This window comes from Peromyscus californicus, unplaced genomic scaffold, assembly GCF_007827085.1.
Source record: "Peromyscus californicus insignis strain IS unplaced genomic scaffold, ASM782708v3 Scaffold_1__1_contigs__length_55948999, whole genome shotgun sequence".
Classification (NCBI taxonomy): Eukaryota; Metazoa; Chordata; class Mammalia; order Rodentia; family Cricetidae; genus Peromyscus; species Peromyscus californicus.
The window spans coordinates 39,293,421-39,320,113 of NW_026294492.1; the positions used below are offsets into that span (position 1 = coordinate 39,293,421).

At 41.8% G+C, this 26,693-nt stretch overlaps 1 protein-coding gene across 1 annotated transcript in view; it reads right to left on the reverse strand.

Moving 5' to 3' along the window:
* The window catches only part of Fshr (follicle stimulating hormone receptor), a 179,323-nt gene that overhangs the window by 49,482 nt on the left and 103,148 nt on the right, over nt 1-26,693 (reverse strand). Inside the window, 1 exon segment of the mRNA XM_052746541.1 lies at nt 443-517. Coding sequence (XP_052602501.1) covers nt 443-517 — 75 coding nt within the window.

Consider the following 26,693-nt stretch of genomic DNA (forward strand, 5'->3'; position numbering starts at 1 on the left):
GGTTGAGCATTCATGCATGTGCAGAGGCAGTTCTCAGAAAAGGCTTATCCAGCCTCAGTCACATTGAGTGGGATTTATTTGACCTTTGTGGTTGTAACACTGGATGAGGTGATGGGATGGAGGGATGGGGGAGTTTTCCCATCGTCTTAGAAAAAGGGTTCTAGAGCCTGTGACATAAAGTGACAAGAAGAAAACCAATGGAGGGAGTCAGTACTGAATGAAGCTAAACTCGAGGCTGGTGCCTGTGTCTCTAGCCAGAGACAGATGACAGTCCCTTGTAGGATGCCTCTGGTCTCTCGTCATGGTGATCTGTGGATCTGAGGGTAGAACAGAGTCAGAGCCTCCCAGGAATACAAAAGAACTTTAGGGCTCTTTCTAATAGTCATGACCCTCTTGTGTGCACGCACGCACGCACGCACGCACACACTGGCATGTTGCTTACATTTCATGCAACTTGGGTAGGTTGGAGAACACGTCTGCTTCTATTACTTCCAAAACATCATTCTGAGAGATCTCTCTGCAGCAAAAGAAAGATAATTCAGGTTAGTTCCGTTTTTCTCCATAGACCTTTAAAGGATTCATCTAGAGCCTTGTGCCTAGGAGGATTCTTAAGACCCCAAACTGCTTTCTTTTCCTCAAGTCAGCGATTGTAATAAGTCTAAACCAACACACTAGACGCTAATGTTTACGCAACAGTGGGAAAATAAATCTGAGGTAGTGGGTCGTTAGGCGATTAGATACTTCTCAGCTGTAGAAACCAAAGCCTGAAGGAGACTTTCTTAACAGTATTTAGGGAAATATACAGGATGAAATAAAACCAAGTTCCTTAGGTCAGGGGTCAGCAAACTTTCTCAGGCCCAGATAGTAACTACCTATTGGCATTGTGGATCGTTTGATCTATGTTAAAACCACTATAAGCAATGAAACTCCAAAGAAACCGTAGGAAATGAAACGTGTGCCAATGAAACTTTATTAAAAATGGGAATGAATTCCGCCAGTGGGCTGCGTTTCATTAAACCTGTTCTGGACTATGGAGCCAGGCTCTCTGTTAAACTGGCTGTGGTGTTGGAGAATGTAGATGCACATTCTTGTTCCCCATTCCCCTCTCTCCCTGATTCCCCCTTGTCATTCTTACTCTCTTCCTTAATTAAAAGTATTTTTACAGTTTTTGTTAGAATAAAATAAATGGCATTTTCAAAATGGTAGTTTGATGCATCTATATCATTAGATACACAGGATATATATGCGTATGTATCATTCTTACCTCGTTCCCACCACCCTTCACTGTCCCACCCCCTTTCTGACAGGTCCTCGTCCCCTCCCGTGAGCCCACTTTATGCTTTCATAGCACAAATGTTCCACCACCCTCCCTGTCCTTCCCTGCTGCTCCCTTTAGACATTTTCTCTCCTCTCATGGTCCCATTTGTCCTTTCATGTCCTACAACTACACACACACACACACACACACACACACACACACACAGGTACAGACACAAATTTGGTACAGCACAAATTTAACCTATACACTATGTGTGAGTGAAATCATGTGATATTTGTCTTTCTGAGTCTGGTTTACTTCCCAGCACAGTCAACTTCAGTTCTATCCATTTTCTGGTGATTTCTATAATTTCACTTCTTTTTTTTACAACTGAGTAAAATTCCACTATGTATATGTGCCACATTTTCTTTATCCATCGCTGGACTCTAGGCTGGCTCCTGATCTTGGCTGTTGTGAATACTGCATCAATAAACATGGACAATTGACTATCTCTGCTGCTTGCTGACCTAGGATCTTTTGAGTATATCCCAGGAGTGAGTGGCATCTCTGGACCATACTGTATTTCTATTTTAGTCTTTTTCCATTTTTTTTTTTTTTTGGTTTTTCGAGACAGGGTTTCTCTGTGTAGCTTTGCGCCTGTCCTGGAACTCACTTGGTAGCCCAGGCTGGCCTCGAACTCACAGAGATCCGCCTGGCTCTGCCTCCCGAGTGCTGGGATTAAAGGCGTGCGCCACCACCGCCCGGCCTTTTTCCATTTTTAACTCTTTTGAGGAAACTATATATTGATTTGCATAGTGATGGTACCAGTTTACATGATCATAGTGATGTATAAGGTTACCACATTTTCCACATCCTTGCCAGAATTAGTAAATTGTTTTTTGAGGATAGTGATTCTGACTGGGGTGAGATGGAATACTAAAGCTGTTATAATTTGAATTTCCATGGTGGTTTAAGATTTTGGATATTTAAAAATATTTATTAATCAATTGCATTTTTTCTTTAGAACTATTGTAGTTGGAGGATTTCTCCTGCCCTGCTCGGCACTGAGGTCCTGCAGCCACTTATAAAATAATCATTCAGAGGCTTAATATTAATTATCAATTTAATGGCCTATGGCAGGCTTCTTGCTAGCTAGTTCTTCCAACTTAACCCATTTCGATTAATCTATAACTTGCCACATGGTCGTAGCTTACCGGTACTTTTAAATCTTGCTTCTCCTGGCAGGGGCTGGCGTCTCCCCTGCCTCTCCTTTCTCCTTTCTCTATCTCCCTTGGATTTTCCTGCCTGGCTCCATCCTGCCCTGCCATTGGCCAAACGGCTTTGTTTATCAACCAATCACAGCAACACATATTCACAGCGTACAGAAGGACATCCCACAGCAAACTATCTGGTTGATTAGTCCACTCATTGACTGGAGGCTTCTTTTTCAGTTCTTATTTGGCTCTAGATCTAATGTAGATGGACAGGTGGCAAAGATTTTCTCCCAGTCTGCAGTCTCTCTTCACTCTAACTATTGTTTCCTTTGTGGTGACAAACTAACTAATTTTATGGCAATTCTTTTTTTTTTTTGTGGGGGAGGTCAGTTTTGTGGGTTTCTTGTGCTATTGGAGTCCTGTATCTTGATGTGTTTTACCCATGTTTTTATCTAACAGTTTCAAAGTTTCAGAGCTGACATTCAGGTCGTTATTTTTTTTAATTGAATTGGTTGTTATGCATGTTGTCATGGATCTGGTTTTATTCTTTTAATGAATTACTTTAAAAATAAGCATGGAGTAAAACCTGTCCTCTCACTGGGCGGTGGTGGCGCATGCCTTTAACCCCAGCACTCTGTGAGTTCGAGGCCAGCCTGGTCTACAGAGCAAGATCCAGGACAGGCACCAAAACAACACGGAGAAATCCTGTCTCGAAAAACCAAAAACAAAAAACCCCAAAAACCCTGACCTCTCCATGCTATTACTAAAGTGAAGCTTGTCTTTGGTATTAATGATGGCTTGGCATAAAACACTCCACGTTTCAGACCCCAGCTTTTCTCCTTCTGGAGAAGTCTGAAGGTTGTGGAAAATAAAGCCCACTATGCAGAAGCCAGAACCTGTGAGGAGACAGGGTGGTTTGATGTTTATACTGTGTCTCACAGATGAAACATGCTATTATTCGGCCTCCTGGGAAGACCCTCACACAGCTTTAATGCTCAGTTGACTGTCTCAGGAAATCTCACAGGCAGCATGCATTCAAACAGGCTGAGGTAGAAATGCTGTCCGCTTACCTGGGACTTAGATGTAGAGGTCTAAAGGTGCTGTGGAGAATGTCTGTAGGGTGGAGAGCAGAGCAGTTGGGTGAGGGGAGTGAAACAGCTATCTCAGAGAGGCATAAAGACCTCAGGGACTTGTGGATCTGGGGTGCAAGCATCATTTCTCACAAGCTGGTGGATGAGGGTTTGTGAGTGATAAGCTCTTCCTTGGCAATAGCTCAGAAGGCATGTGTGTGAACATCTAAAGGAGTTGAGTGGAAGAGCTCCGTGAAGGGAAGGACTGGATAAGGAGAATTTAAACCTAGAGAGACCCACAAGACATTTCCTCCAGCTGCATTTCCCGGTTCATGACCATTACTAGGTTTGATCAGCACTCATGCTGATATTCTGTCTAACGTCAGGACACACCTCCTTAACCAAACTCAAGTCTGGACAGTTTGATGCTGTTTAAAAAAGGAACCTTAGAAATCGTTAGCATGAACTAGCTAAGAAACAGTCCTAATTTATTTCTTTCAGTAAGTAGTTCATATGTCGTAGTGTCAACTTCAGAGATAGGTGTGGTGATATATTATGGCCCCCAAAATATTGTGCACCCTAATAAACTTATCTGGGGTCAGAGAACAGAACAGCCACTAGATATAGAGGCCAGGAAATGGTGGCACACACGCCTTTAATCCTATCACTTGGGAGGCAGAGGTCCATCCAGATCTCTGTGAGTTTAAAGCCACACTGAAAACAGCCAGGCATTGTGACACACGCCTTTAATCCCAGGAAGTGAGCCTTTAATCCCAGGAAGTGATGGCAGAAAGCAGAAAGGTATATAAGGCGTGAGGACCAGGAACAAGAGCTGGTTAAGCTTTAAGGCTTTTGAGCAGTAGTTCAGCTGAGATTCATTCTAGATGAGGACTCAGAAGCTTCCAGTCTGAGGAAACAGGATCAGCTGAGGAATTGGCCAGGTGAGGTGGCTGTGACTTGTTCTGTTTCTCTGATCATTCAGCATTCACCTGGCTCCAGGTTTATTTTCATTAAGAAGACCCTTTAAGATTCTTGCTGCAGATAGGAGTGAGTATTAGGACTGGGTGGGGGCATGTCTGTGGCCAGATGGGGCTGGGCAAAGAGGACAAGGTACAATAGCAGAAAGCATAAGAAATTCCTAGGTCTCCTTGTTTCCCCACTTCTGTCTCCAGTTATTTCTATGATCATTTATTGAGTGTTTACTGTTTATTAGACATCCTCTTCATTCCACATGACTGTGAAGTCGTCATTTTGGTTCTGTATGCAGAAACAAGTCTTGGACACTTTCTTTTGCTTCCTCAGGCTGTGATAGGTATTTCTCTGGACCTTGGGTTCCTCACTGTAAAATGAGGAGGTAGATGAGATAGTTTGCTAAGTCCTTTCCAGAGCAGTGAAGCAGGGTCACATCAGCAAGCACAACTCTGCAGAAGGTTAATTTTTGGAGGTGAGGAAGCTCAACCACTTCCCATTAAGGTCTACTTCTCCTTGTTACCATGAGCATCACCGGAACCAAATTTCCAACAATGAACCTTTAGACAATTGAGCCATATCTAAACCATAGCACTGAGCATTTGACTTCTGATTATAGCCTTTCCTCTAATTTATTTGACTGTGAGGCTTTTAGCCCCTAGTCAGAGGCCAGTATTGTTGTTGGTATTGTTATTCTGTAGACCTGTGATAACTCAGCTCAAAATGAACAGCCCCAGCATTTGGCAAATTCATATAAGATATAATGGTGGGAATGTTCACAACACTGTCATGTCCAAGGACTAACCAGACACAATCCAGCTTAGCTTCGGAGATCAGGCAAGACTGAACACACATGACCTTAGACACATTAGTATCACTCTATGACAAGTTAAATGTTCATGCTGGATCTCTAATCTAATTACATTCAAAATGCGCGGTTATTCCCTTGCATTCCCTCCAGTAAGGCTGGCAAAACAACTAAATGATTAAGAGCACTTACTGCTCTTTCAGAGGACTGGAGTTTGTTTCCTAGTGCCCATGCCAGGCAGCTCACACCCTCCTATAGCTCCAGTTCTAGGGGATCCACCACCCCCTTGTAGCCTCGGCATGTACCTTTGCTCCCATGCTCTTATCCAAGTACAGACACACAGGCATTCACAAAATTAAAAGTAATATAAATAAAAAAAACTTTTCTTAAAAAAGTTTGTCTACTAGGAACACTGATTGAACCCTACCTTTTCCTTCAAAAGTCCTGAACATGAACACCACTCCCTTGACCAGCAGAACACGACTGCATTCTGAAATCTCGAGAGCACGTGTCCTGTCCCCTCCCACACCCATGCTGCATGCAGGCATATTTCCCCTTTCTTTGTACAAACATGCATTTCCTTCAAAGTCAACTTCTTTAATCCCCAATCAAATGGTTCATAACCTCTGATGGTCACCAGGCTTTCCTTCTTTCTCAGCTATGGCTCTTCTGTCAATTCAAGGACTTCATCGTATAAACATGATGTCTAGGGAAGCTATGGCGATGAGAAGTATGGAGACAGGTACCCTGATGCTTTAGTACAGTGAAACAAATACAATCAAGTGCTTCTTCCATGTAGATTAGAAAAACAACAACAAAACTCTGGGACGAAGGCTTAAACCACAGACAAGACTTAATGTCGTTTGCTAGGTTTGGTCATGGTGCCAATCAACAAAGGTACAGAGGAAAACCTTGGGTGAATCTCATCCCTGCTGCAACTCAGCAGATGCCACTCCCAACACTGACCACTTCTTTTTTCTATCTTTCCGTTTACCCACTAGTCATTCCCTGAGTGCTAAATGCATACCAAGTCACTGCTAGATGCTGTCAATATAGAGGCAGATGAAGAAGATGATTTCCAGAAACTCAGTGAAACCAGACTGGGAGACATAAAATGGATAATGACAAAGCAAAGCAGTGGCCCAGCCATGATGTGATAATTGCTTCAACTGCAGAAAGTCTCATGAGACTTTAGGGACTAGACAAGCTGAAATGGCTATAAACATTTTTTTTGGGGGGGTACACATTTTTAATCAAGAATATCACCCCCTTGAGCTGATATAATTGGATTACTCTCTCATGCTTTTCACCCCTACCGTACGTGTGAATGTCAGAGGTTAAGCCTGGCAGAGTGCTATGCTCTAAAAAAGAACGTTGCCATCTCGACACCAGCACTGGGACCAAGCTTTTAGAAGGGTAGAGCCCCAGGCTCTATTCAGGCCTTTCTAATGATAACTTGTATTTTGTAAGATCCCTGGGTGACTGCCAGTGTGTTAACATTTGAGATACAAAGAGCTATGGCTTAGATAGGTTCAAATGTCCAAAGGTTCATATGCTGGAAATTTGGTTCCCATTATGCTCAGGGTAAGAGATGATGTAACTGAAAAGAGATGGGACCTAACGGGGAGTGATTGACTGGGTCAGAATTGCCTGTGTGGAGGATTTAGTGCTGGTTTCAACTATATTCAATTATATATTCAACTCTATATTGACAGCATCTAGCGGTGACTTGGTATGCATTTAGCACTCCGGGAATGACTAGTGGGTAAATGGAAAGATAGAAAAAGGAAGTGGTCAGTGTTGGGAGTGGCATCTGCTGAATTGCAGCAGGGATGAGATTCACCCAAGGTTTTCCTCTGTACCTTTGTTGGTTGGCACCATGACCAAACTTAGCAAATGACAATAAGTCTTGTCTGTGGTCTAAGCTGAGTGCATTAGGTCTTGGAAAGTTGGATTAGTTTCCTCCAGAGTGGGTTGTTAGAACACAGAGCCTTGCTCCTCCCCAGTCTCTTCCTGGAAGGCATGTCCCTTCTGCACATAAAGGGCTCCCTTTCTGCCCCTCTGCCATGTTGTGAGTCAGTCAGATCATGGTGCCATGATGGCTTTCCAGTCATTAGACTTGTGAGACAAATAAGATTTTATAGCTACTCATGTTAGGTGTTCTACTTTTTTCTTTAAATATAGGGGATGTTCTCTAGCGAGAATTTTTTGTGTTCCCTCCCCTACCACCCCATTGAGGATCTTTCTCTGACTTATGTAGTTTGCTTTTCCTCGATTGTATATATTAGGGCACTGAATGGCATTAAAATATTCGGAATAAAATTCCATTTCTATAATAACCTTATAATTTATTTGAAGAATAAATTTAATCATCTGTCCCTCCCATAACCCATGGGATCATAGATCCTTGGTCAGTAATCCTCACATATTACATTGGATCTGCATTCTGGAGATGAATTCCATAGTTTAAGTAAGTAAGTTTCCCTCTCTCTGCAGAGAACTTCTAGAGGACAGTGCCTCTGCCTTTTGTCTTAGCATTCCTGCTCCCAGCCAACTGTTTGCTAAATGAATGAATTAGCTCTGAGTGATTAGGGAAGATTCTCCCACTCTGCTTTGGAGCAGCAAAGCTGTGCTCCTGAACACACGCAGCAAACAATCTTTGCAAATCAAATTGCATATTAACACCAGAGGGAAGCTTCTTGTTCAGCAGAATCTCAGAGTGAGGTTGTTAAAAAGCAGAGAACTAATTCAACACATGCACAGCAAATTCTGGCTGAGCAGCTCCTGTGTTTTGTGGGCTGACATGGGTGACAAAAATCTAGAGATAAATAAACTGGATCCTGGGTCATGGCAGTTTTCTGACAGTCTAGTTAAATTTATGTGTTAGGCCTCATTTAGGTTACTGGGAAAATAATTTTTTTTAGTAGATTGTACTTAAATATAATGGTGTATATAGTTACACATGTTAGCATGTAACATACCCCATATGTAAGTATACAGTAAATATCACATATGTAATATACATATACTTAGCTACAAAGCACATTTCTAGAGGAGTTGAGAATAAAGCCACACACAAACACAACATATAATGCATGCTTCATAATGAAAGACATATGATACAAAAACCCACATATTGCATACTCACATATACAATACTCAAAGTATAGTATAAGTGTTATACTATATACATCATGTTATAAGATACATGATTATAAATGAGTATCATTATGTAATGTTTAGTGTAATTGTAGTATAATATATATGGTGACATATTAGTACAAATACAGGCTTCGTATCATTCATGATAATGTGTGTATGGTCCACACAGCCTGTCATTTCCTGTATTGTCTAACTCTCTCAGTTCTGGACACACACAGCAGTGTAAAGTTAGGAAGCATCAGTGAGAACCCTGATGAAAATATCTTCTGGAGAAGTTGATAAAGCTCTTCAAATTCACATTCATACCCTGTTAGAATCTCTTAAGGTTGAGTCAGAGGCTTTAAAGTGAAGAGGAGGATTTGAACAGCTCCATCTGACTACTGGAACTCTACTAAGAGCCTCCGTGTGTAAGTGGTTGATAATAGCCACCTCCTGGGGTTCCAAAGGGACTCAGTAATCTGTGTGAAAGGAAATGCTTGTCTGATAGCAAATTCAAACGTCATCATGCTGCTGGACCACATACTTCCCTCTCCTGGTGTTTAAGACTGAATTCATCTAGGCTGATGAATTCCTGAGGTGCTGGCCTGGGCAACCACGGTGCTGGGAAATAGCTGTTGGCAAATGTCCTAGGAACCCTTCTTCAGGCCCCACACAGACAAATCCAGGTCATGTCCACCCCCATCTATAGGTCATTTGCATTCCTCAACTAGGCTATGGTATTATTCCAAACCCCAGCTCCATTCTGCCTGGCACAGTGAGTCACTGGCCACACCCAGGAGATTAGGTAGGACAAGGAGGGTGCCTTGGCATGGGTGACCACCCCTCCTGAAGCTATAATCAAAGAAGTACGCTGTTCCCTTGGGAAGTGTAGCGGGCTTTCTTGGAACACCAGCCCCCAAATCATGACACAGAGACTTAATATTAGTTATGAATGCTCAGCCTTATCTTATGCTTGTCCTACTAGCTCCTATAACTTAATCTGTTTCTCTTTATCTATGTTTTGACTTGGGGCTTTTTACCTTTCTTTCCTTCTGTATGTCCTGTTTTCCTGCTTCCTCCCTGTTTGGTTAGCCCCGGGCATCTTCCTCTCATTCTCCTTTGTTTTCTCTCTCTCTCTCTCTCTCTCTCTCTCTCTTCCTTAGATTCCTTCTCCTACTTATTCTCTCTGCCTGCTAGCCCTGCCTATTCATCTACTGCCTAGCTATTGGCCATTCAGCTTTTTATTAGACCAGTCAGGTGCCTTAGGCAGGCAAAGCAACACATCTTTACACAGTTAAACAAATGCAGCATAAACAAATGTAATGCATCTTTGCTTAGTTAAACAAATACTCCACAACAAGGAAGAGGGTGAGTCTAGGTGCAGCAGGTCATCTTCAGAGTGATTTAGGAGCATTGCCAAAGGGCTCCTCTGACTCCTCAGATGACAGCAGGTAAGTCCTTTTGCTTCCTAGCATGTCAGGGACAGCCCTTCCTTCTCAGAACTCTTTCCTTATCCAGGGCATGACCAGTTTTTGCTGAGGCTGCTCTGAAGACACCCCAAGAGGACACAGAGATAAAATCACTCTCAGTGGCCCCAGCCTAATTGTACCCACTTGGATTTTTATCTTGCATACGGTCATGAACATATTGGCTTATTTCTCATGCTTCTCCCAGCAGAGGAAGAAAGGATTGAAAAAATCATAATCATAGCAGTTAATATCTATTAAGTGTTTATTATGTATCAGGCTCTGCCACCTCCCCATGTTTGAAGCTCACAACAGCCCCAGGAAGTAAGTGCCATCTTTACAGAAGAGCAAAGAGAGGCACAGGGAGATTACCTGATTTCCTCTTACTGCTCACGTAACTTGTAGAGTGAACAGGGAATATGGATCACTCTTCTACGAAGTCTCAGAGGATAGCAGAAACTAGGGGGCCACATTTCCAGTGCCTAAAACCTTTCTACTTTAGGAAATCCTGTTACTGCTATTTTGATATCTAATAGAGCAGACACTTTTGGGGGGCAGCTACAGGCCTATAAAACAACTTCACATCCTCCCCTCTCTCCCTCCCTGAGGAAGGGCACTTGAGTTCTGACAAGCCCATAAACAAATTCACATGCAAACTTGCCCTCTACAGATAAATCAAAGTTCCAAGCAGCAACCCATATGATAAGTGCTTTTTCAGCACATTTTTATGCAAGTATAAAGCGTATAAAACAGTAAAAAGATGCACCCTTGTCTTCCAAGAATCTGCAATTTAATTGGATGAAAGTCACATGTATGAAAAACAGAGAGTGTAAAGTGAGTAGGGCAGAGGTGTGGAAGAGAGGAAGGGATGCCAAGTGCCCAGCACAGAGATTACGAGGGAGGGAGTGTTCTCCCATGTTATTAATTCTCCACCACTCTCTCTCTAAATCTTAGCATCTCTCAAGCTGTGACTTGAACTCTCTCAGTCTTTTCCTGTTAACGTCCCCTTGGACTGGTCCATTCCCACACTCTTTTAGGCACAGCCTCTTTGCTGATGAACCACATACCATTGGGATACTCATTTATCTTGAACTACCTTGGCCTCATGCCTGCTGCTGCCCAGGGCATGCTGTGTCATTTCTCCTGTGAACTGTTGGTTCTAACAACTAGTCTAGTGCAGGAGGATTCCTTCCCCCGTGGTCTTCCCCCTTCAATCCCAACACCAAACTAACAGCCCCACCTAATATCACTACTGGTCCATTGGACCAACTCAACCCTTTACTCCTAGGCTTACTTATGATCTCTCTTTGTCACTTAATATCCAGTCAGACCTTAAGGCCTTTTCATTGCTTTTTTCACTATTTCTTGTAAACATCCCCCATTTTCTATCACTATTGGCCTCAGCATGGCTCTTTTGCTATTTACTTCATCCAGGTGTTCTTAAAAGTCTGTGCTAACTCAGGAGTAATTTGATGGGAGTTATGGGTAACTGTTTTTCAAACAAATCGAGTGTGCCCATTTGATTGATTTAAGAAGTTGGAATAGACCTGGGCTTAGGTATATAATGAGCATGACAGTATAACAGGCCCACAGACCTTATCACAATGGACACCATGTTGGAGGCACCATTCTGATCTTAGAACCCAGAATGTAGGCGCCCACACCTGCCAAAACAAGAACAAAGACCTAATCAATCAAAGACCTCGTCCCTAGTTCCAGAATCCAGGAAATTCCCTAAATGTACTAACATTGCTTTATGGCTCCTACAGTTCTGATTCTTGCCAATTGAAGTGTGTCAACCAAGATGTGATTTCTGTGCATAAAGACAAAGGATGGTGAGGCTTGGGAGGCATGCTTGGGCAAGTTCCCCATGCAGCCACTGGTTGGCAATCCAGACTTTGTATTGGGCTTTAAGAGTGTTTTGTGGTCTTTTGATTAAATTACCTTCCAACAATAGTAACAGCAGAGTATTAAGTGGAGGACAGGGTAGAGCAGAAGCTGGTGCCTGAGTTGCTGTCCACCTGTGAACATGAGTATGGATGGTGCCTGTTTTTGGAAGTCCTGTGTGGGGTTGTTTGGGGAGAACAAATGAGCTTAAGGTAGAAGTTAGACTTTCTCCAGGTAGAACCAGATTAGATCTGGAAGCTAGCAAGGGTGACCATGATTTCATTACTGTGTGTGCCTGTCAGAAACGGTTTAAACAGGAATCCGTTGTGTTCCTAGTGATGAAAGGTGAAGGCAGTAAAGGAGACGACTGTGCAGAGCCAAAAGGAGAGGGACATTGATTAGATCACTTGGTGCCACTGTGGCTTCTCAGCTTTATTGGAGGCCAAAGCTGGGGCTGGGAATGGGAGATTGGAGCAGCCAGACACACGTGGGCGTACAGAAAACTGTCTTTGAGTTCCCCACTTGTGAACTCAAGCTGTGTATCCCAGGCTGCAGGACAATGGTGCTGTTGATAATAATTAACCTTTATTAGACATTTGCTGCATAGTAAACACAGCACTAAATGGTCAACACAGGCGATCTCACTAAACGCCTCTGCTGGCTTGTCCCTGTCTAGCTTGTAGTCATCGGATGTGAGTGACAACACGCACTGGGAGGCCAGAGATGGGTCTGGATTCCAATTCTTGTAGTCATTGCCTAGTGTGTATGTGGCCTGGGAAAAGTTGACTAACACTCACAACACTTGTTGATTTCAAGAGGGACAACTATACAGTCATTTAGAGATTTTGTGAGAATTATGGAGATAATATATGGTGTGGAATATATTTCTAGCTGTCTTTGAAAAACCTATCCACTCCCTCTCATTTATTGAAGCTTAGCTACATAATACATCCCTCCTTATCTTTCTCTCTCTCTCCCCTCCCTCCCTGCTTTCCCACCTCCCAGTAAGATTGGAGATGGAATACTGTACCAGTAAGCTATATTTCCAGCTTCTTAAACAATATATATATATATCTACACACAATATATATGCATATATATGTGTGTGTGTGTGTGTGTGTGTGTGTGTGTGTGTGTGTGTGTGTATTGATGCAAGGTCTTGTTAGGCTTCCCACACTATTTCAGCTTCCGGAGTAGCTCAAATTGCAGGAATGTGTCACTATTTTAAGCCCTGGACTCTATTTCTTAGCCTACCTTGCTGTCAAGTTGTTGCTTTGAAGAGGAACCCCTCCCCGTGCTCCCTATGAACTATGAACAGAAGAGACCATAACTTCTTACTCTGCCTCCCCTCCCCCTGGCACCTGGAGGCGACAGGGCCCAGAACAGAAGCTGCCATTGCCCTGGGATTCTAATAGAATGCCGAGGGACCACCTTGGGCCACGTGACAGGGAAGAAGTGCTTGACATTTTGATGCTTCTTGTTGTGTCTACTGTGCCTAAGGCAAGAGGCTAGCCACCAGGGGGAAACGCGGTGTGTGATCAACCAGCACTCCTCCTGTGAGGGCTGGGGAAGAGTTCAGCATCAACCAGCTAGTAAAAAAATGAACGCACCCGTGGCGTTGAACACATTCTGACTCTTTCGTTAATTACAAATCATACAGGAGGACTGTTTGGCCAATTAGGAGAAAACAAACAATGGCAAAATCCTCTTGACTAAATTCGTGTTCGACCTCATTTAGCCAGAAGCCACTCTCCCTTAGTGACAGTACTTTGTACAACCTGTGACTGTGCTGCCTGGCCACTTCAAGTGAACACCGGAAGTGGTTGCTGCTCATTGAAGTACTTAGAGGCTCTTGGCTTCTGTTCTTCCCTTTTCAATTATTTCACGAAAAAGCAAAGCAAAACAACAAAAAAAAAACTGTCTGCCAGTAAAACAACTTTTCAAGAACTGGGGGCTACTAAATTGACCACCGAATAGCCTTGAGAGGGTGGTGTTCAGGTTAAGACACCTGAGTCCCCAGCTGTCTAAAATCCAAAGATGCAGGGCTGCACGAGGCGAGGTCTCCTGAACAGATGGGTGAGTGGAAGCTCTTCATCACGTTGGCAAATCACCGGAGCTGTCTGAGGTCCATTTCCATCTGTAAAGTGTTGCAGAGGTCCTCTATCCCTCAATGCATGTATATCTTGAATCCTCTTTATTGGCAGGGCTGGACTATTGAAGATCCCATGAATAATGCATGCACAGCACTAGAACAAGACACATGGCAGTATGCAGAGGTCACGTTGCTTCCTGTCACTTCCATTACTTCACAGAGTCAGGAGACCCAGGCTGCACTCCTGACATTGCCACTAATTAACCACCTTCCTGGAGTCAAATCAGTTATCTTCTCTGGGCCTCTGCTCCTCATCTATAAAACAACACTGTTGATTCAAATAATCTCTAGGGTCTCTTCTTGCCTCAGAATTTTGTGATTTTAATTATTTCTGTTATTAAAAGGCAGCCAGCCACATCGTGGGCAGTTCTCCATGACAGCCAGCTTCCATTTCTAATGGGGCTGGAGCGAGGAAGGCCTCCAGGAAGCAGCCTTTCTCAGGGGCCTGCAACTGTTCTCTTGAGAGCTCTCATGGGGCAGATCTATGAAAGAACAGCGTCCGGGTCTCAGCAGCAGCCAGCCTTTCAATTCGTTCAAAGCCCTGGGCTAGGTGAGAACCCATAGCACAAACCGTCACTCTCTTGAAGACTTATATTGTCAACATAGCGGGTTTTCCATTGATGCCTCTAGCAAGGCAGTGTTGATTTCTTCCTCCATTGACACATAGTCAGAGCCTCTTTACCAGAAGAACAAGTGTGCAAATGTGTGTGCCTGTGTGTGTATGTGGTAATTACTAAAGGTTATCCTGTTCACTGCTCTCATCTCACAGCACCCCCAAAACTCCCTTAATAATTTCCTGTTTGTGGTGTCCTCTTGCCCCCCAGGCCACACCTGTCACACCGCCCCCTTCACCAACCGCCTTCCCTCCTCTTCAAGCCTCTGCTTTTGCTCTGTAATTCATAATTACTCCATATTTTATGACCTTCCATTTTCTACCTCATTAACTCTTACACTTGGCATGAAAGTGCTTCCTTTATGAGTCACAGTGAAGGAGCTGTGTTTGGCCACTTCTGAATTTGGGTCACACTGACGGTCTTAATTTCCTCTTTGGAATGCTTATGCAATGCTGTTGTTCAAGCTGTCCTTTGTGACCCTTCAGAAACACAGAGGTTACTTTGGTCCCCATGTTGAAATGCTAGTGTGTGTGTGTGTGTGTGTGTGTGTGCAGGGAAGGTATGCGCATGTGAGTGTAGATGCCTGCAGAGCCCAGCAATGTCAGATCCCCTTGAAGTTGCAGTTATGGGCAGTTGTGAGCTGCCTGGCATGGGTGCTGGGAACAAACCTCAGGTCCTCTGCAAGAGCAACAAGCACTCTCTCTTAAACACTGAGCCATCTCTCCAGTCTCAGCCCTGGTATTTATTGTCCTAACTATTGGAGTCTAATGTAGAGCCAATTCCCAGGGTGACTTGGGTGTATTCATAGGGTGGACCTGTATAGTCCCCAGGCATTCCGTGAGTATGTGTGTTGAGTGGGCATTTGCCGTCTGCAGGGCTTGAAGCTCTTTGGCATTCAATTATGTGTGATGAGACTAGACTTTCTCCCTGCTCTCAAGCAGTGCAGTGAAAGAAAATCCTGGGCTCATTCTGAGGCATCTCTTGAAGTAATTTCCAGGAGAAACTTCTCTAGTCACCCAGAATTAAGGCATTCCATCCTCCCAGCTTCCTTAGGACATCGCTTGTGCCTTTATCAGAATAGTTTATCACAGTGACACCAGTGGTCACACCAGCTGCACACTCTTTGTGGGTCCCTGACTGCTGAGGAGCCCGCTGGTCACCCTCCTCTTGTACAAGGCTGTCCACATCATACTTATCAGAATTTCCATGTGTGTTAAGTTTGAGGAACAGTGATTTGGTAGTTTTGACACCAAATCTCAAATTCCATTGTCCTTCTTTGTCCATACACAAGAGAGTGATTTCTGACTTCAGGGAGCTTCGAATCCAGCAGGAAGAGGCACTGCCTTCTGCAATTCGTTTCCAGCAGGGATGGCTTCCTGCAATCTGCCTGATTAGTGGCTGGTAATCACCGATTGTTGGTAGACTAAAGGAATTACGAAAGCACAGTTTGCCATTCATTTACCCAAGAAGGCTGGCAGAGAACATGAAGGCCAGCAAATTAGAAAAGAAAGGAGGAACAGTTCGTCAGCTAACTCCATGCTGGTTTTCCTTTGGGCACAGTGCTGTGTCCCAATGTTACAGGCTCCCTGCGTGCCTGGCCTTCAGTTTCGCAGGTCCTACTTATTCGTGGAATATTTTGTCCTCTTCTTCTCTCCTTCTTTTTTTCTTTCTTTTTAAAAATGTTTATTCCACTGTTTGTATGTGTATGTGTGCATCTGAGTGTATGTGTTCATGCAGCGGATGCCCACAGAGGCCAGAAGAGGACACCAGGCCCTCCGGAGCTGGAGTTACACACCGCTGTAAGCTACCTGACAGGGGCCCTGGGAACTGAACTCTGGTCCTCTGGAGGAGCCACAAGTGCTCTTAGCAGCTGAGCTGTCTCTCCTGCCCACTCTGTTCTTTGTTTATTTCTGGACAGGGTTGACTGATGTCCACTTGCTGTGTAACCAAGGGTGGCCTTTAACTTATTCTCCTGCCTTGCCGCCTGAGTGCTGGGATTACAAATCCATATGATATGCCTGACTTATACAGCGCTCTACACTGAACCCAGAGCTCTGTGCATGCTACACAAGCACTCTACTAATGGGCTACATCAATGTCCCAAAGAGAGCAGCTGCCCCACATGATAAGGAATCCCTACAGGATCAACCCCTGACTTGCTCTAACCAGCTGAGATAACTGGCCATTCTTGTTCTTTTTCTTTTCCTAAAAAAAAATGTGAGTGTTTGGGGGAGGGGAATAAATATAGTCAGAACAAATGTGCTTTTGGTAGAAATTGTGGGGCCAATTTATTATATCAAATCCTGATTTACATTTCAGAATTCATTTAAATACATTAGTTTTATAATTTGCACATCTAATTACGTTTTTCTCTGTCACTGACTATACACAATCCCCTTCCCCCACCTTAGGATCATTGTGTCTTTAAATGTAAGACATAAGACACTGGAATTACCATAGCAACTTGCTCTCCCATTAGACTGCAATTGCTGACAATCAATATGATTAGACAAGGTCGGTGATGGGGCAAGTCCACAGTGTGTAAAGAGTGCTGCCGGTGTGCAGTGAGGACATGGGAACCCGCTGGAAATTTCACCCAGAGTTGCACGTGATGCCTTTGCTGCTGTCGGTCTGTGTAACCTAAAGATACCTCTTACAGGAGCAACAGTTTATAATCTGCCAACAGGAGGCTGGTCCTCAAGCGCTTCATAAACTGAAGATGGAAAATCATCCATTTGAAAGGGAAGATAAATGGCAGCAGAAGAGTGGTTAATGAAGAGGCAAATGCAGGAGAGTTGTTTTCGTTAAAATAGGGGGAAAGCTATGTGAGGAAAGGAGTGGTCTGTACTCAGCTTGCCTGGACTGGAGGCTGTCAGCCACAGCTGGGCTCTAAGCATCATGGGAAGCACAGTTGACTTTGTAGCCTGCATCTCTGGGCCTGCTCAATGCCTTCCTCTCTTCTCTTTCTCTCTATAGTTCTCTGTTCCAAAGTAGAGAAACTCATTCACACTCCACCAATTATAGTTAGTGTCTGATAACCAAGGGAAGCTTGACCACAGTGGGGGAGGTGTGTCTTTTCATCGGGAGAGGAGCTTCAATAATGAGATTCTGTGAAAATGAGGTACAAAGGAGCAGGTAGAGGAGATGTTCTGGGAACCTTTGAACTTTTTCTACCTCACCCTAACTCACATCTTTGGCCTGCTGTGCTGTCATAACCAGTTAGCTATAAGCTTCAGGTCCTTACCTACCACTGTAGGAAAAGAGAAATTGAGATCATTGTCCTAGGAGTCAATGTGCACACGCACCTTGGGCGTAGTGCAAACCGAAGGTAGGCAGACAGTGCGCTGTCTGGAAACATTTGTGCTGAGAATACAAGACCTACAGTTTGGAGCACTGAAGTGTTTACTTTTATTCAGTAGGGAACTGGGAGTGATTGTCTCTTTATACGAACACACCTCCACCCATTCTCTTTCTCTCTCTTTTCTTCTTTCCTGGCTATTCTCAACTTCAGGAATGAGTGGGAGAAGCAGTTCTCACACGAGAGTAGGTCTGTCGTGGGGTATTTTGATCATGCTCTGACAGACACTCTGGAGACTGACAGAAATCAGAGGGCAGAGTCAACACTCAGCTAGCCAGAATTAACCATAGAGTTTTTGGTGGACCCAGATTAGGATGGAATCTAAGGAAGGAATAGGGAGGGCTTAGAAAGATTCTTCTGTCACTTTTTGGATCTATCAGGTTTTTACCTGAATATCTGACTCCTGAGTTTTATTTAATAATACCACAGTATAAGTAATCGCTCTGTCTGGCATATCATCTGGTACCCAGGCGGGGTAAAATCACGAGGTGGCTTTTAAAGCCGCCCCTTTTCTACCCTGCTACAGGTTACCTGCTTTTCCCACAAGGGCCTTTTCCTGATGCTGTCTTTCTGCAACAGCTGTACCTTGGGCCGTCCACCTGGGTCCCAAAAGCTGTAGTCAAGGCCCCCTGCCTGCTCTGCAGCTGCCTGAATCAGCCACTCATCGCCAGCTCTGTCATTTAGGTGACCCAGTGCCACCCCCCATGCCATGTCGTAGCCCTGCAGGCTTCTTCTACCCATCTCCCTAAGTCTGCTTTTCAGGCGTCTCACTCCCCGTCCCCATGCAGCATGTGAGCAGCTGTAGTTACCCTTGGCCCAGGCCTGCAGCACAGTAACAACAGCCTGCTGCATCATGCTAGCCCAGCTTTGGGCACCCTGTCACGCCTGCCCTCCATGTCCAAACAGCCAAGCATCATCCTCGCAGCTGGCTAACCCTCTTTTTCTCCCCCTAGCTCAGCCGTTGCTGCTGTGGAAAAACTGGAAAGTCAGCAGATTTGGTGAGACACCTGGAAATTCTTAAGGGGTGGAATTAGGTTTTATTAAAAAAGAAATCTTCCCCACATTAGGAATGGGGAACAATATTATGATGCAGGGAGTTAGGACTCTGTATGGTTCCACAATGGCTGATTTGAAAGCGGAAAAATTTAATGAAGGGATAATCAACTTAGCTGGGATTGACATAATGCCAATTATAGTTATTATCAGTTTGGTAACTCATGCTTTATCCTTAAAAATGTGTTTTGATAACAATGCCAAATATTAAAATTTGACTAATAAGATACAGTCCTTAGAAAGACCTACTGATGCAACTAAGGAAAATATTCACACACAGAGGAAAAATTTAGAGCAGAACCTACCTCGTCATTTTATTTCAAAACTGAAGAGGAGTGGTCCAAGGTTATTAGAAAACCAACCTTATTTTATCAAGTTACCATACAAGATTGACCACCAGATGATAGGCACTCCCAAGGCTATGCAGAAGTTTCCTGGGATTCTGTAGAAATGTTAGATTTGAAGAGATATAAGGAAGCAATAGTTTCATATGGTATGCATTCACCCTTTGTGTGAAGCAGATGCTAAATTCATGGACAACTTAGAACAAAATTATTCCACAAGACTGGAAAGATTTAGCTGCAGCAATATTGGAAGCTGGTCCTCAGTTACAATGGAAAACAAGGTGGAGATAGAAAAATGAAGTAGGGCTAGAGGTATGGAAATTTCCCAAGTTCTGCTCCTTGGTGAAGGCCAGTATGCTGATTTGAAAAGACAGTTTAGATTTGATGATCACACCTTAGCTCTATGCTGTTTAGCAGCTTTGAATGCTTGGGACAGGGTTGAAGAGTCAGGAAAGAGGACTGAGTTCTTTACTAAAATTCTGCAAGGCCCAAAAGTAGCCTTCACTGATTTTTTTTTCACAAAGATTGGCTTCAGCTGTAAATAGAATGGTATCAGATCCAGAAGTTAGTCAAATATTAGTTGAATCTTTGGCTTTTAAAAATGTTAATTCAGAATGCAAAAGGATGATTAGGCCTTTAAAACAAGATCAGCATCCATAGATGAATGGATCCAAAATATAGCTCATATTGGATCTCATACTTATGATGATACTTGGATAGGAAAAGTGATTTCTAATAATTTTAAGAAAAACCAGAAGGTCAGGTGTTTTAATTGTGGTAAACAAGGTCACCTGAAAATGGATAGTAGACAAAGTGTTCCTAGAAACAATTTTCTAGAGATACTCCAAACAGAAGGCCTTCTGGAATAGCAGAAGATATGGCAAAGGCTGACATTGGACAAATAAACACAGATTAACATGAGACAGGCAAAGTAACTCTTTGCCATCAGGAAATGCCTTAGAGGGCCTCTCACAGGCCCCATTGTCAAATCTGGTTCAATCATTTCCTGTCAGCATTGGAGAAACTCCTCCACAGAGCAATTAAAAGAATTAATGCCTATTGTTAAAAAACACACTGCTCTGGATGACAGAACAGCTTCAGTAGATAAAACAAAAATTTCAGGAGAGACCATAAAATAAGTATTTTGGCAAATTTCTATAAATGATCAAAGACCACAGCTAAAAATATGAATAAATGACATTGTAATTAAAGATTTACTAGACAAAGGTATGGATGATTCTGTTCAAAAGTCAAAATTATATGCTAGTCTCATGGTATTATTAGATTTTCCAGAACTTCTTAATATAGTTTCTGACTCTAAATATGAAGAAAGTGTTGTTTTACATATTGAAATAGCTGAACTTACTCCAGATGATTCAGAATTAGCTTTGTTATTCATTCAATACAAGCAATAAACAGAAATAGAAATCATTCCTTGTATATAACATGTATCAGATCCTATAATGGCCTACCAGGCCCTCTAGCACAAGGTAATGATGAAATTGATCAGGTATTGGTAGGAAATGTGCTAGAAGCCTCAAAATTTCATAAGAAACACCATGTTAATAGCAAAAGTTTGAAGAAAGATTAAGATTTTTCCAACACTTGGCAACAAGCGAAGGAAATTATAAAGAAATGTCCTACTTGTTCTTTGTATAACAAAGTTCTACTACCTTCAGTAAGTAACCCCAAAGGTACTCAAAGAAATGAAATTTGTTAAATGGATGAGTTTCATTTTACAGAGTTTGGAAAATTAAAGTATGTGCACCATACCATAGATACATATTCAGGATTTCAATGGGCAACTGCTTTGAGTTCTGAAAATGCTGATTCTGTAATTACACATTTGTTAGACGTTATGGCCATCATGGGGATACCTGTACAAATTAAGACTGACACCACTCCAGCATATGTCTTTAGTTAGATGAAACAGGTTTTTTGCATATTGCAATATAAAGCACATTACAGACATAACATACAATCCTACAGAACAAACAGTTATAGAAAGATCTAATTGCACTTCAAAAGATATGCTTAATAAACAGAAAGGCATAATAAATACCCCAAGAGATAGATTACACAATGCTTTATTAATTTAAAAATTTTAAATGCTAATGAGAAAGGAATGGCAGCTGCAGAGAGACATTGGATAGTAGAAAATCTGCTGAATTAAATTGGCCTATATATTTTAAAGATGTATTGACCTCAGAATGGAAACCAGGATACATGTTAAAATGGGGAAGAGGTTTTGTTTTTGTTTCCACAGAAGAAGAAAAGCTATGGATACCATCAAGATTGATAAAGATTAGATTCAAACAAGAGAGATCTCTTGATTAGGAGAAGTGATAGTTCATCAAACAACATGACCATTTAATATAAACAAACTTATAAGATTAGCAAATGCCTTTCGTTTGATCAGACCTGTCAAAAAGGGAAACGCCCTAAAGTTAGGGTTTGGGAAGGGTATTGTATTTGTCTTTCCAGGAGAATAAAAGCCTCTAACTAAGAAATCTGAAAGCCACCAGACAAATGAGACATCTGAAGAAGGACAAAGCATCCAGAGAAAATAATCCTAAGAAAAAGACTAAATTGACCTAATGGTATAGCACATTTCCAAGAGGACAAAATTTCATAAGTCTTCCCAAATGTTCGTTTCTGCTGTTCTCTACAGACATATAAAGCAAATGGTCCATTTGTAGTACCAATTCAATTAAAAATTAAAGCTGGCTTTGGAGTTGGATCACGGCTCTCTCCTTCTCTAAACCCAAACATACTTGTTAAAAGAAAATCCAAACTCTCTGTCTCATGTCAGAAGAGCCATTGGTATGGGACAGAAGAAATAAAAAATTAAGAGACTGTTCTATTGTCACTAATTTCATAATCCTTTGGTTTTATTTTGACTCTTTAAATTTTTCTTACTGTATAAATATTAACTCAAAATTTATAAGATTAATATATATGTGTATATATATACATATATATGTATTCAAACTTCATATATAGAGTACTAATTCTAGAAATATGCTGCATCTAACTTCCTGTATATGATTTCAGGCTTGAGTCTGAAGTAGGTAACTAGGAGTTAAGCTTGTGTACCCCAGATGTATTTAATAGATTGTGGTCCTTTAACTTCTCAGAGATCTGCAGCATTTGAGATTTAAAATGTTTTAAGTTTTCTGCATTGACCCATGACCATTCCTGGGAATGACCTTTGAGGTCTCTAAGATGATGATGCGGCCCCCACACTGATGAATCCACTTGGATCATGGTAATGCCACTAAGGTGACAAACACCACCAAAAATCAGCTTTGGACTCCAAACTGCTGAAGACAACTTCAAAGCAGTTAGCTACAGTGGTCCAGCCTCATAGACTACTCCAGTTGGAACTTCAGATAAGTCCTGTATTTTCCCATCACACCGAGACTGGACAACAGATAGCTCTCCCAGGACTTGATCATTAGCTCAGTTTTCTCAAGGTCCCCTAAAGCTTCCCTTGCCCCCAGACAATAAGAATCAATTTTAAGAACACAATTCCCACATTGTCAAGAGGTAGTGTTGGTGTTTTTTGGTTGTTTGATGGATTATGTTTGTCATTGTTTAGGGGTGTTGGTTGCAAGTTGTTACTGTTATGGTCAGGGAAAAAAAACTTAGCAGAGGAGGTTAGATTTAGGGATCTCTTTCTGAAAAGAAAATAGAAGGGATATAGGAATGATAAGATAAAAGGTTAGATTATTGAATCTGCTTTTAAACTAAAAAAGCAACTACTAGTCATAAATATTTTGCATTGTTATGAATCTTTATATATCGATACAAATTTAAGGTTGTTTTTGTTATATTGTGTATATGTTTCTATTCTCCTTTAAGGTACTGTATCCATGTGGCTCATTTAGCAATGTAATATAAATTTCTAGTCCTTGTTATTATTATAAACTATTTAGGATAATTAAAAATACAGGTTAGTAGTTAGTCATCAAACAATCAAATTTGTGACCATGTTAGGTATGTTTTCTAGGTCAAATAGAGACATATTTTAGATAGACATATGGTCTTCAAACACTTCAGAGACCTACAAAATATGACATTTAAGATTTTTTAGTAACATAAGGTTTTTCATGACAATGAGACACGTCTGCTCCTGGCAGAACTAATTTACTTCAAACAAGGATGATGGGAACCAAAGAACCTCCATATGGAGTTTGCTTTCATTGTGACAAAGTTAGCCACTGTGCAAGAAGCTACCCTTGCCTCAACTGCTGACAGTATGCTGTCTAAATTGTGCAAACAGGACACAAAAGAAGGTGACTACTGAACTTTGCCAAGGCAAAGTAGTCCTTCAAAATTCCTGCTTCATAAAAATGTCTGTCAGATAGTCTAGACCTGTAGGCCAAAGATTCCCCAACATTTCAGAGGAACCTTTAGTAACTGTCCAGGCAGCCAGATGTCTCTGTCATTTCTACAGTTTTGGAAGTTGTTTGCTCTTCTCTTCTTGTGTCAGGTAATATTATATCCTTCTTGGGTCTTTGATGGGGATGAAGACTAGACAGTTATAGTTACGGCTTTCCTTGTTACCAAATTCAGAAAAGAAACTCACAAAGATTTATAAAGTGCATAAGGTTGAGAGACATAAAAGCTTGAGTTGCTTATCTAAGAAAATGTTTTGAAGTCTAAAAAGATAGTCTTGGGTTTGTAATACAAGTTAAAATAGAAAATGAATTAGGTACAAAACTTTGGACTCACCAAGATAGGATAGATAATGGAGTATTTTCTCTGAATTTACCAAATGCAAGTTGACTGGACATTGTGGATATAATTCTTACTTGGTAATTGTTCTTATTGAATATACTTTTACTGTGTTAGAGTTAAAACCTTCTCTTCTTGTTTAGGCAAAAAGAGGGAAATGTGGGATATTTTGATCACACTCTGACACTCTTATGACTGCCAATAAAGTTAAACCTTGAATCAGAGGGTGGAGTCAACATTCAGCTGGCAAGAATTAACCATAGAGTTTTTAACCAACCCACATTAGGATAGAGAGACACAGGAAGGAGTAGGGAGGGCTTAGAAAGATTTGAGGGCCTTTTCAATCAGGAAGTGTAGAAAGGCAGGGTCAGCTGATTGTTCCTGTCACTCTTTGGATCTGTCAGGTTTTCACCCCAATATGTGATTCCTGAGTTTTGTTTAATAATAGCACAATATAAGTAATTGCTTCATCTGGTGCATCATATGTCAGTGGGCATCGTATAAGGAAGGCCTTGGAAGATCAGAGCATTCCCTGCCCCACCCCCAACAAAATCCTTAAACAAAGTTTGACACATGGAGCCTGTGGCTCTAGTCCCCAAATCTCTGTCCCCTAATCCATAGTGTCTGTGCCTATCCAGATACTCTTGTATGTTGTATCTGCCACATAGCACAATCAAAGCAAGTTATGATGCAGTAAAGAGCTGGCACCTAGTTTATTTTTTTAAAAAAATCTTGTAGCCTTGTTAGGTAAGATCTTTTAATTTCCCAAATGTCATGTGCAATGTTAAAAAAAAATCTTTTATGTACTCATAATAAAAATGGCATCTATGAAAGCATCCCATGAACTGTGGCGCATTTAACATGTGATTTAGAATGGCTAAACTGATTATTATAAGAATCCTGTTACTATGGTGGCCTCGCATTATCAGTGGTGGGTATGCCTCTAGACACTTAAGAGGATGTCTGAAGCTGTAGATAGCACTGAACCCTACGTATACTTTGATTTTTCTCTACATATGTATTTATGATGAAGTATAACTCATAAATTAGATGCAATAAGATTAACAACTATGATTATTTGCAAAATAAATTATAATAAATGTTATATGAATTTCATCTCTCTGTCTCTGTCTCTTACTCATACACACACACACACACACACACACACACACACACACACACACTTACCACTACTATAACAGTTGATCTGATAGCAAGAGTCTACTACATGACTAACAGGAGGGCAATATATACAGCATGGATATACTGGACAAAGGGGGCATTCAGATCCTTGAGAAGACTTAGTGGGAAAGCATGAGATTTAATCACATTACTTGAATAACATAAACTTTAAAATGTATGAACCATTTGTTTCTGGATTTTCCAGTTTACTAATTTCAAACTGTATTGACTATGGGCAACTGGAACATGAAAAAGAACTGTACACAGCAGTATGTGGGGGGGGGGGGCGGGGAAGAGTTTTCATTATTTTTCTTTGAGGATATTGTTATTCCTTGACCTGTTATGTGTCATGATATTTTATTTGTGCTGAAATATGGTGATATTCTATTTGTGCTTTAATAAAGTTTGCCTGAGGAAATAGCAAGCCATTTTAAGTAAACATAGAAGTTAGGCAGTGATAGCACATACCCTTAATCCTATCACTTAGCAAGCAGGATCTCTGTGTGTTCAAGGCCACACTAGGGAACAGAGCCAAGCGTGGTGACACAGGCCTTTAATTCCAGTACCAACTGTAGAGACCTGTGTAGGAAGAAGAAGTGAGGTAGCTGGGTTAAGAGAGCCAATGAGAGGGCAGAACAGCAATGCAATAAAGATATGGGTAGACAGGAAGTAACTTGAATTTGGAAGCTGCAGAGTTGGTGAAGTAAGGTTGGCTGGTGGCTTTGCCTATTTCCCTGATCTAAGGCTTTCACTCCTATATTTGGCTCCATGTTTTTTTTTTTATTTAATAAGACCATTTAGAAATTAGTCTACAGTTACGAGACCTTCTTCTTTTTTACTATTATGCTTTTCCCCACAATATACATTTTTTAAAAGATGGAACTTACAAGTAGCTTGATAAATTCACTCCTAGTTATTTCTGTAGACCTAGCATTTCCTTTCTCTATTAAAAAAATAGTTATAGAAACAAGGTGATATTTAATGTGTAAAAAGGTGCTGGGAGGAAGAATGTAGGCATTAGGGTAAACTAGAGAAACATTTTATGTTAGAACTGTCTCATGGCAATGACCCTTTACAGCACACTTCAGATAATGCTGCAATTATGACTCTTCCCTCAGCATACACAATCAGTGCCACGTTCTCATACTTCAATGTTCTTCAACATCAAGGCTGGTCTTCATAGGCTGTATACATCATACAAAGCACTGCTCTTTCAGAAGTGGGGCTGACTGGGCTAAAGACATACTTTGTGTTGGTGAGAGGGCTCAGTGGATAAGAGCACTTGTACTTCCAGAAGACTGGAGACTCACGACTACAAGCAATTCTAGCTGTACATTCTTTGGCCATAGAAAGTACCCAAATACGAGCCAGGCGGATCTCTGTGAGTTCGAGGCCAGCCTGGGCTACCAAGTGAGTTCCAGGAGAGGCGCAAAGCTA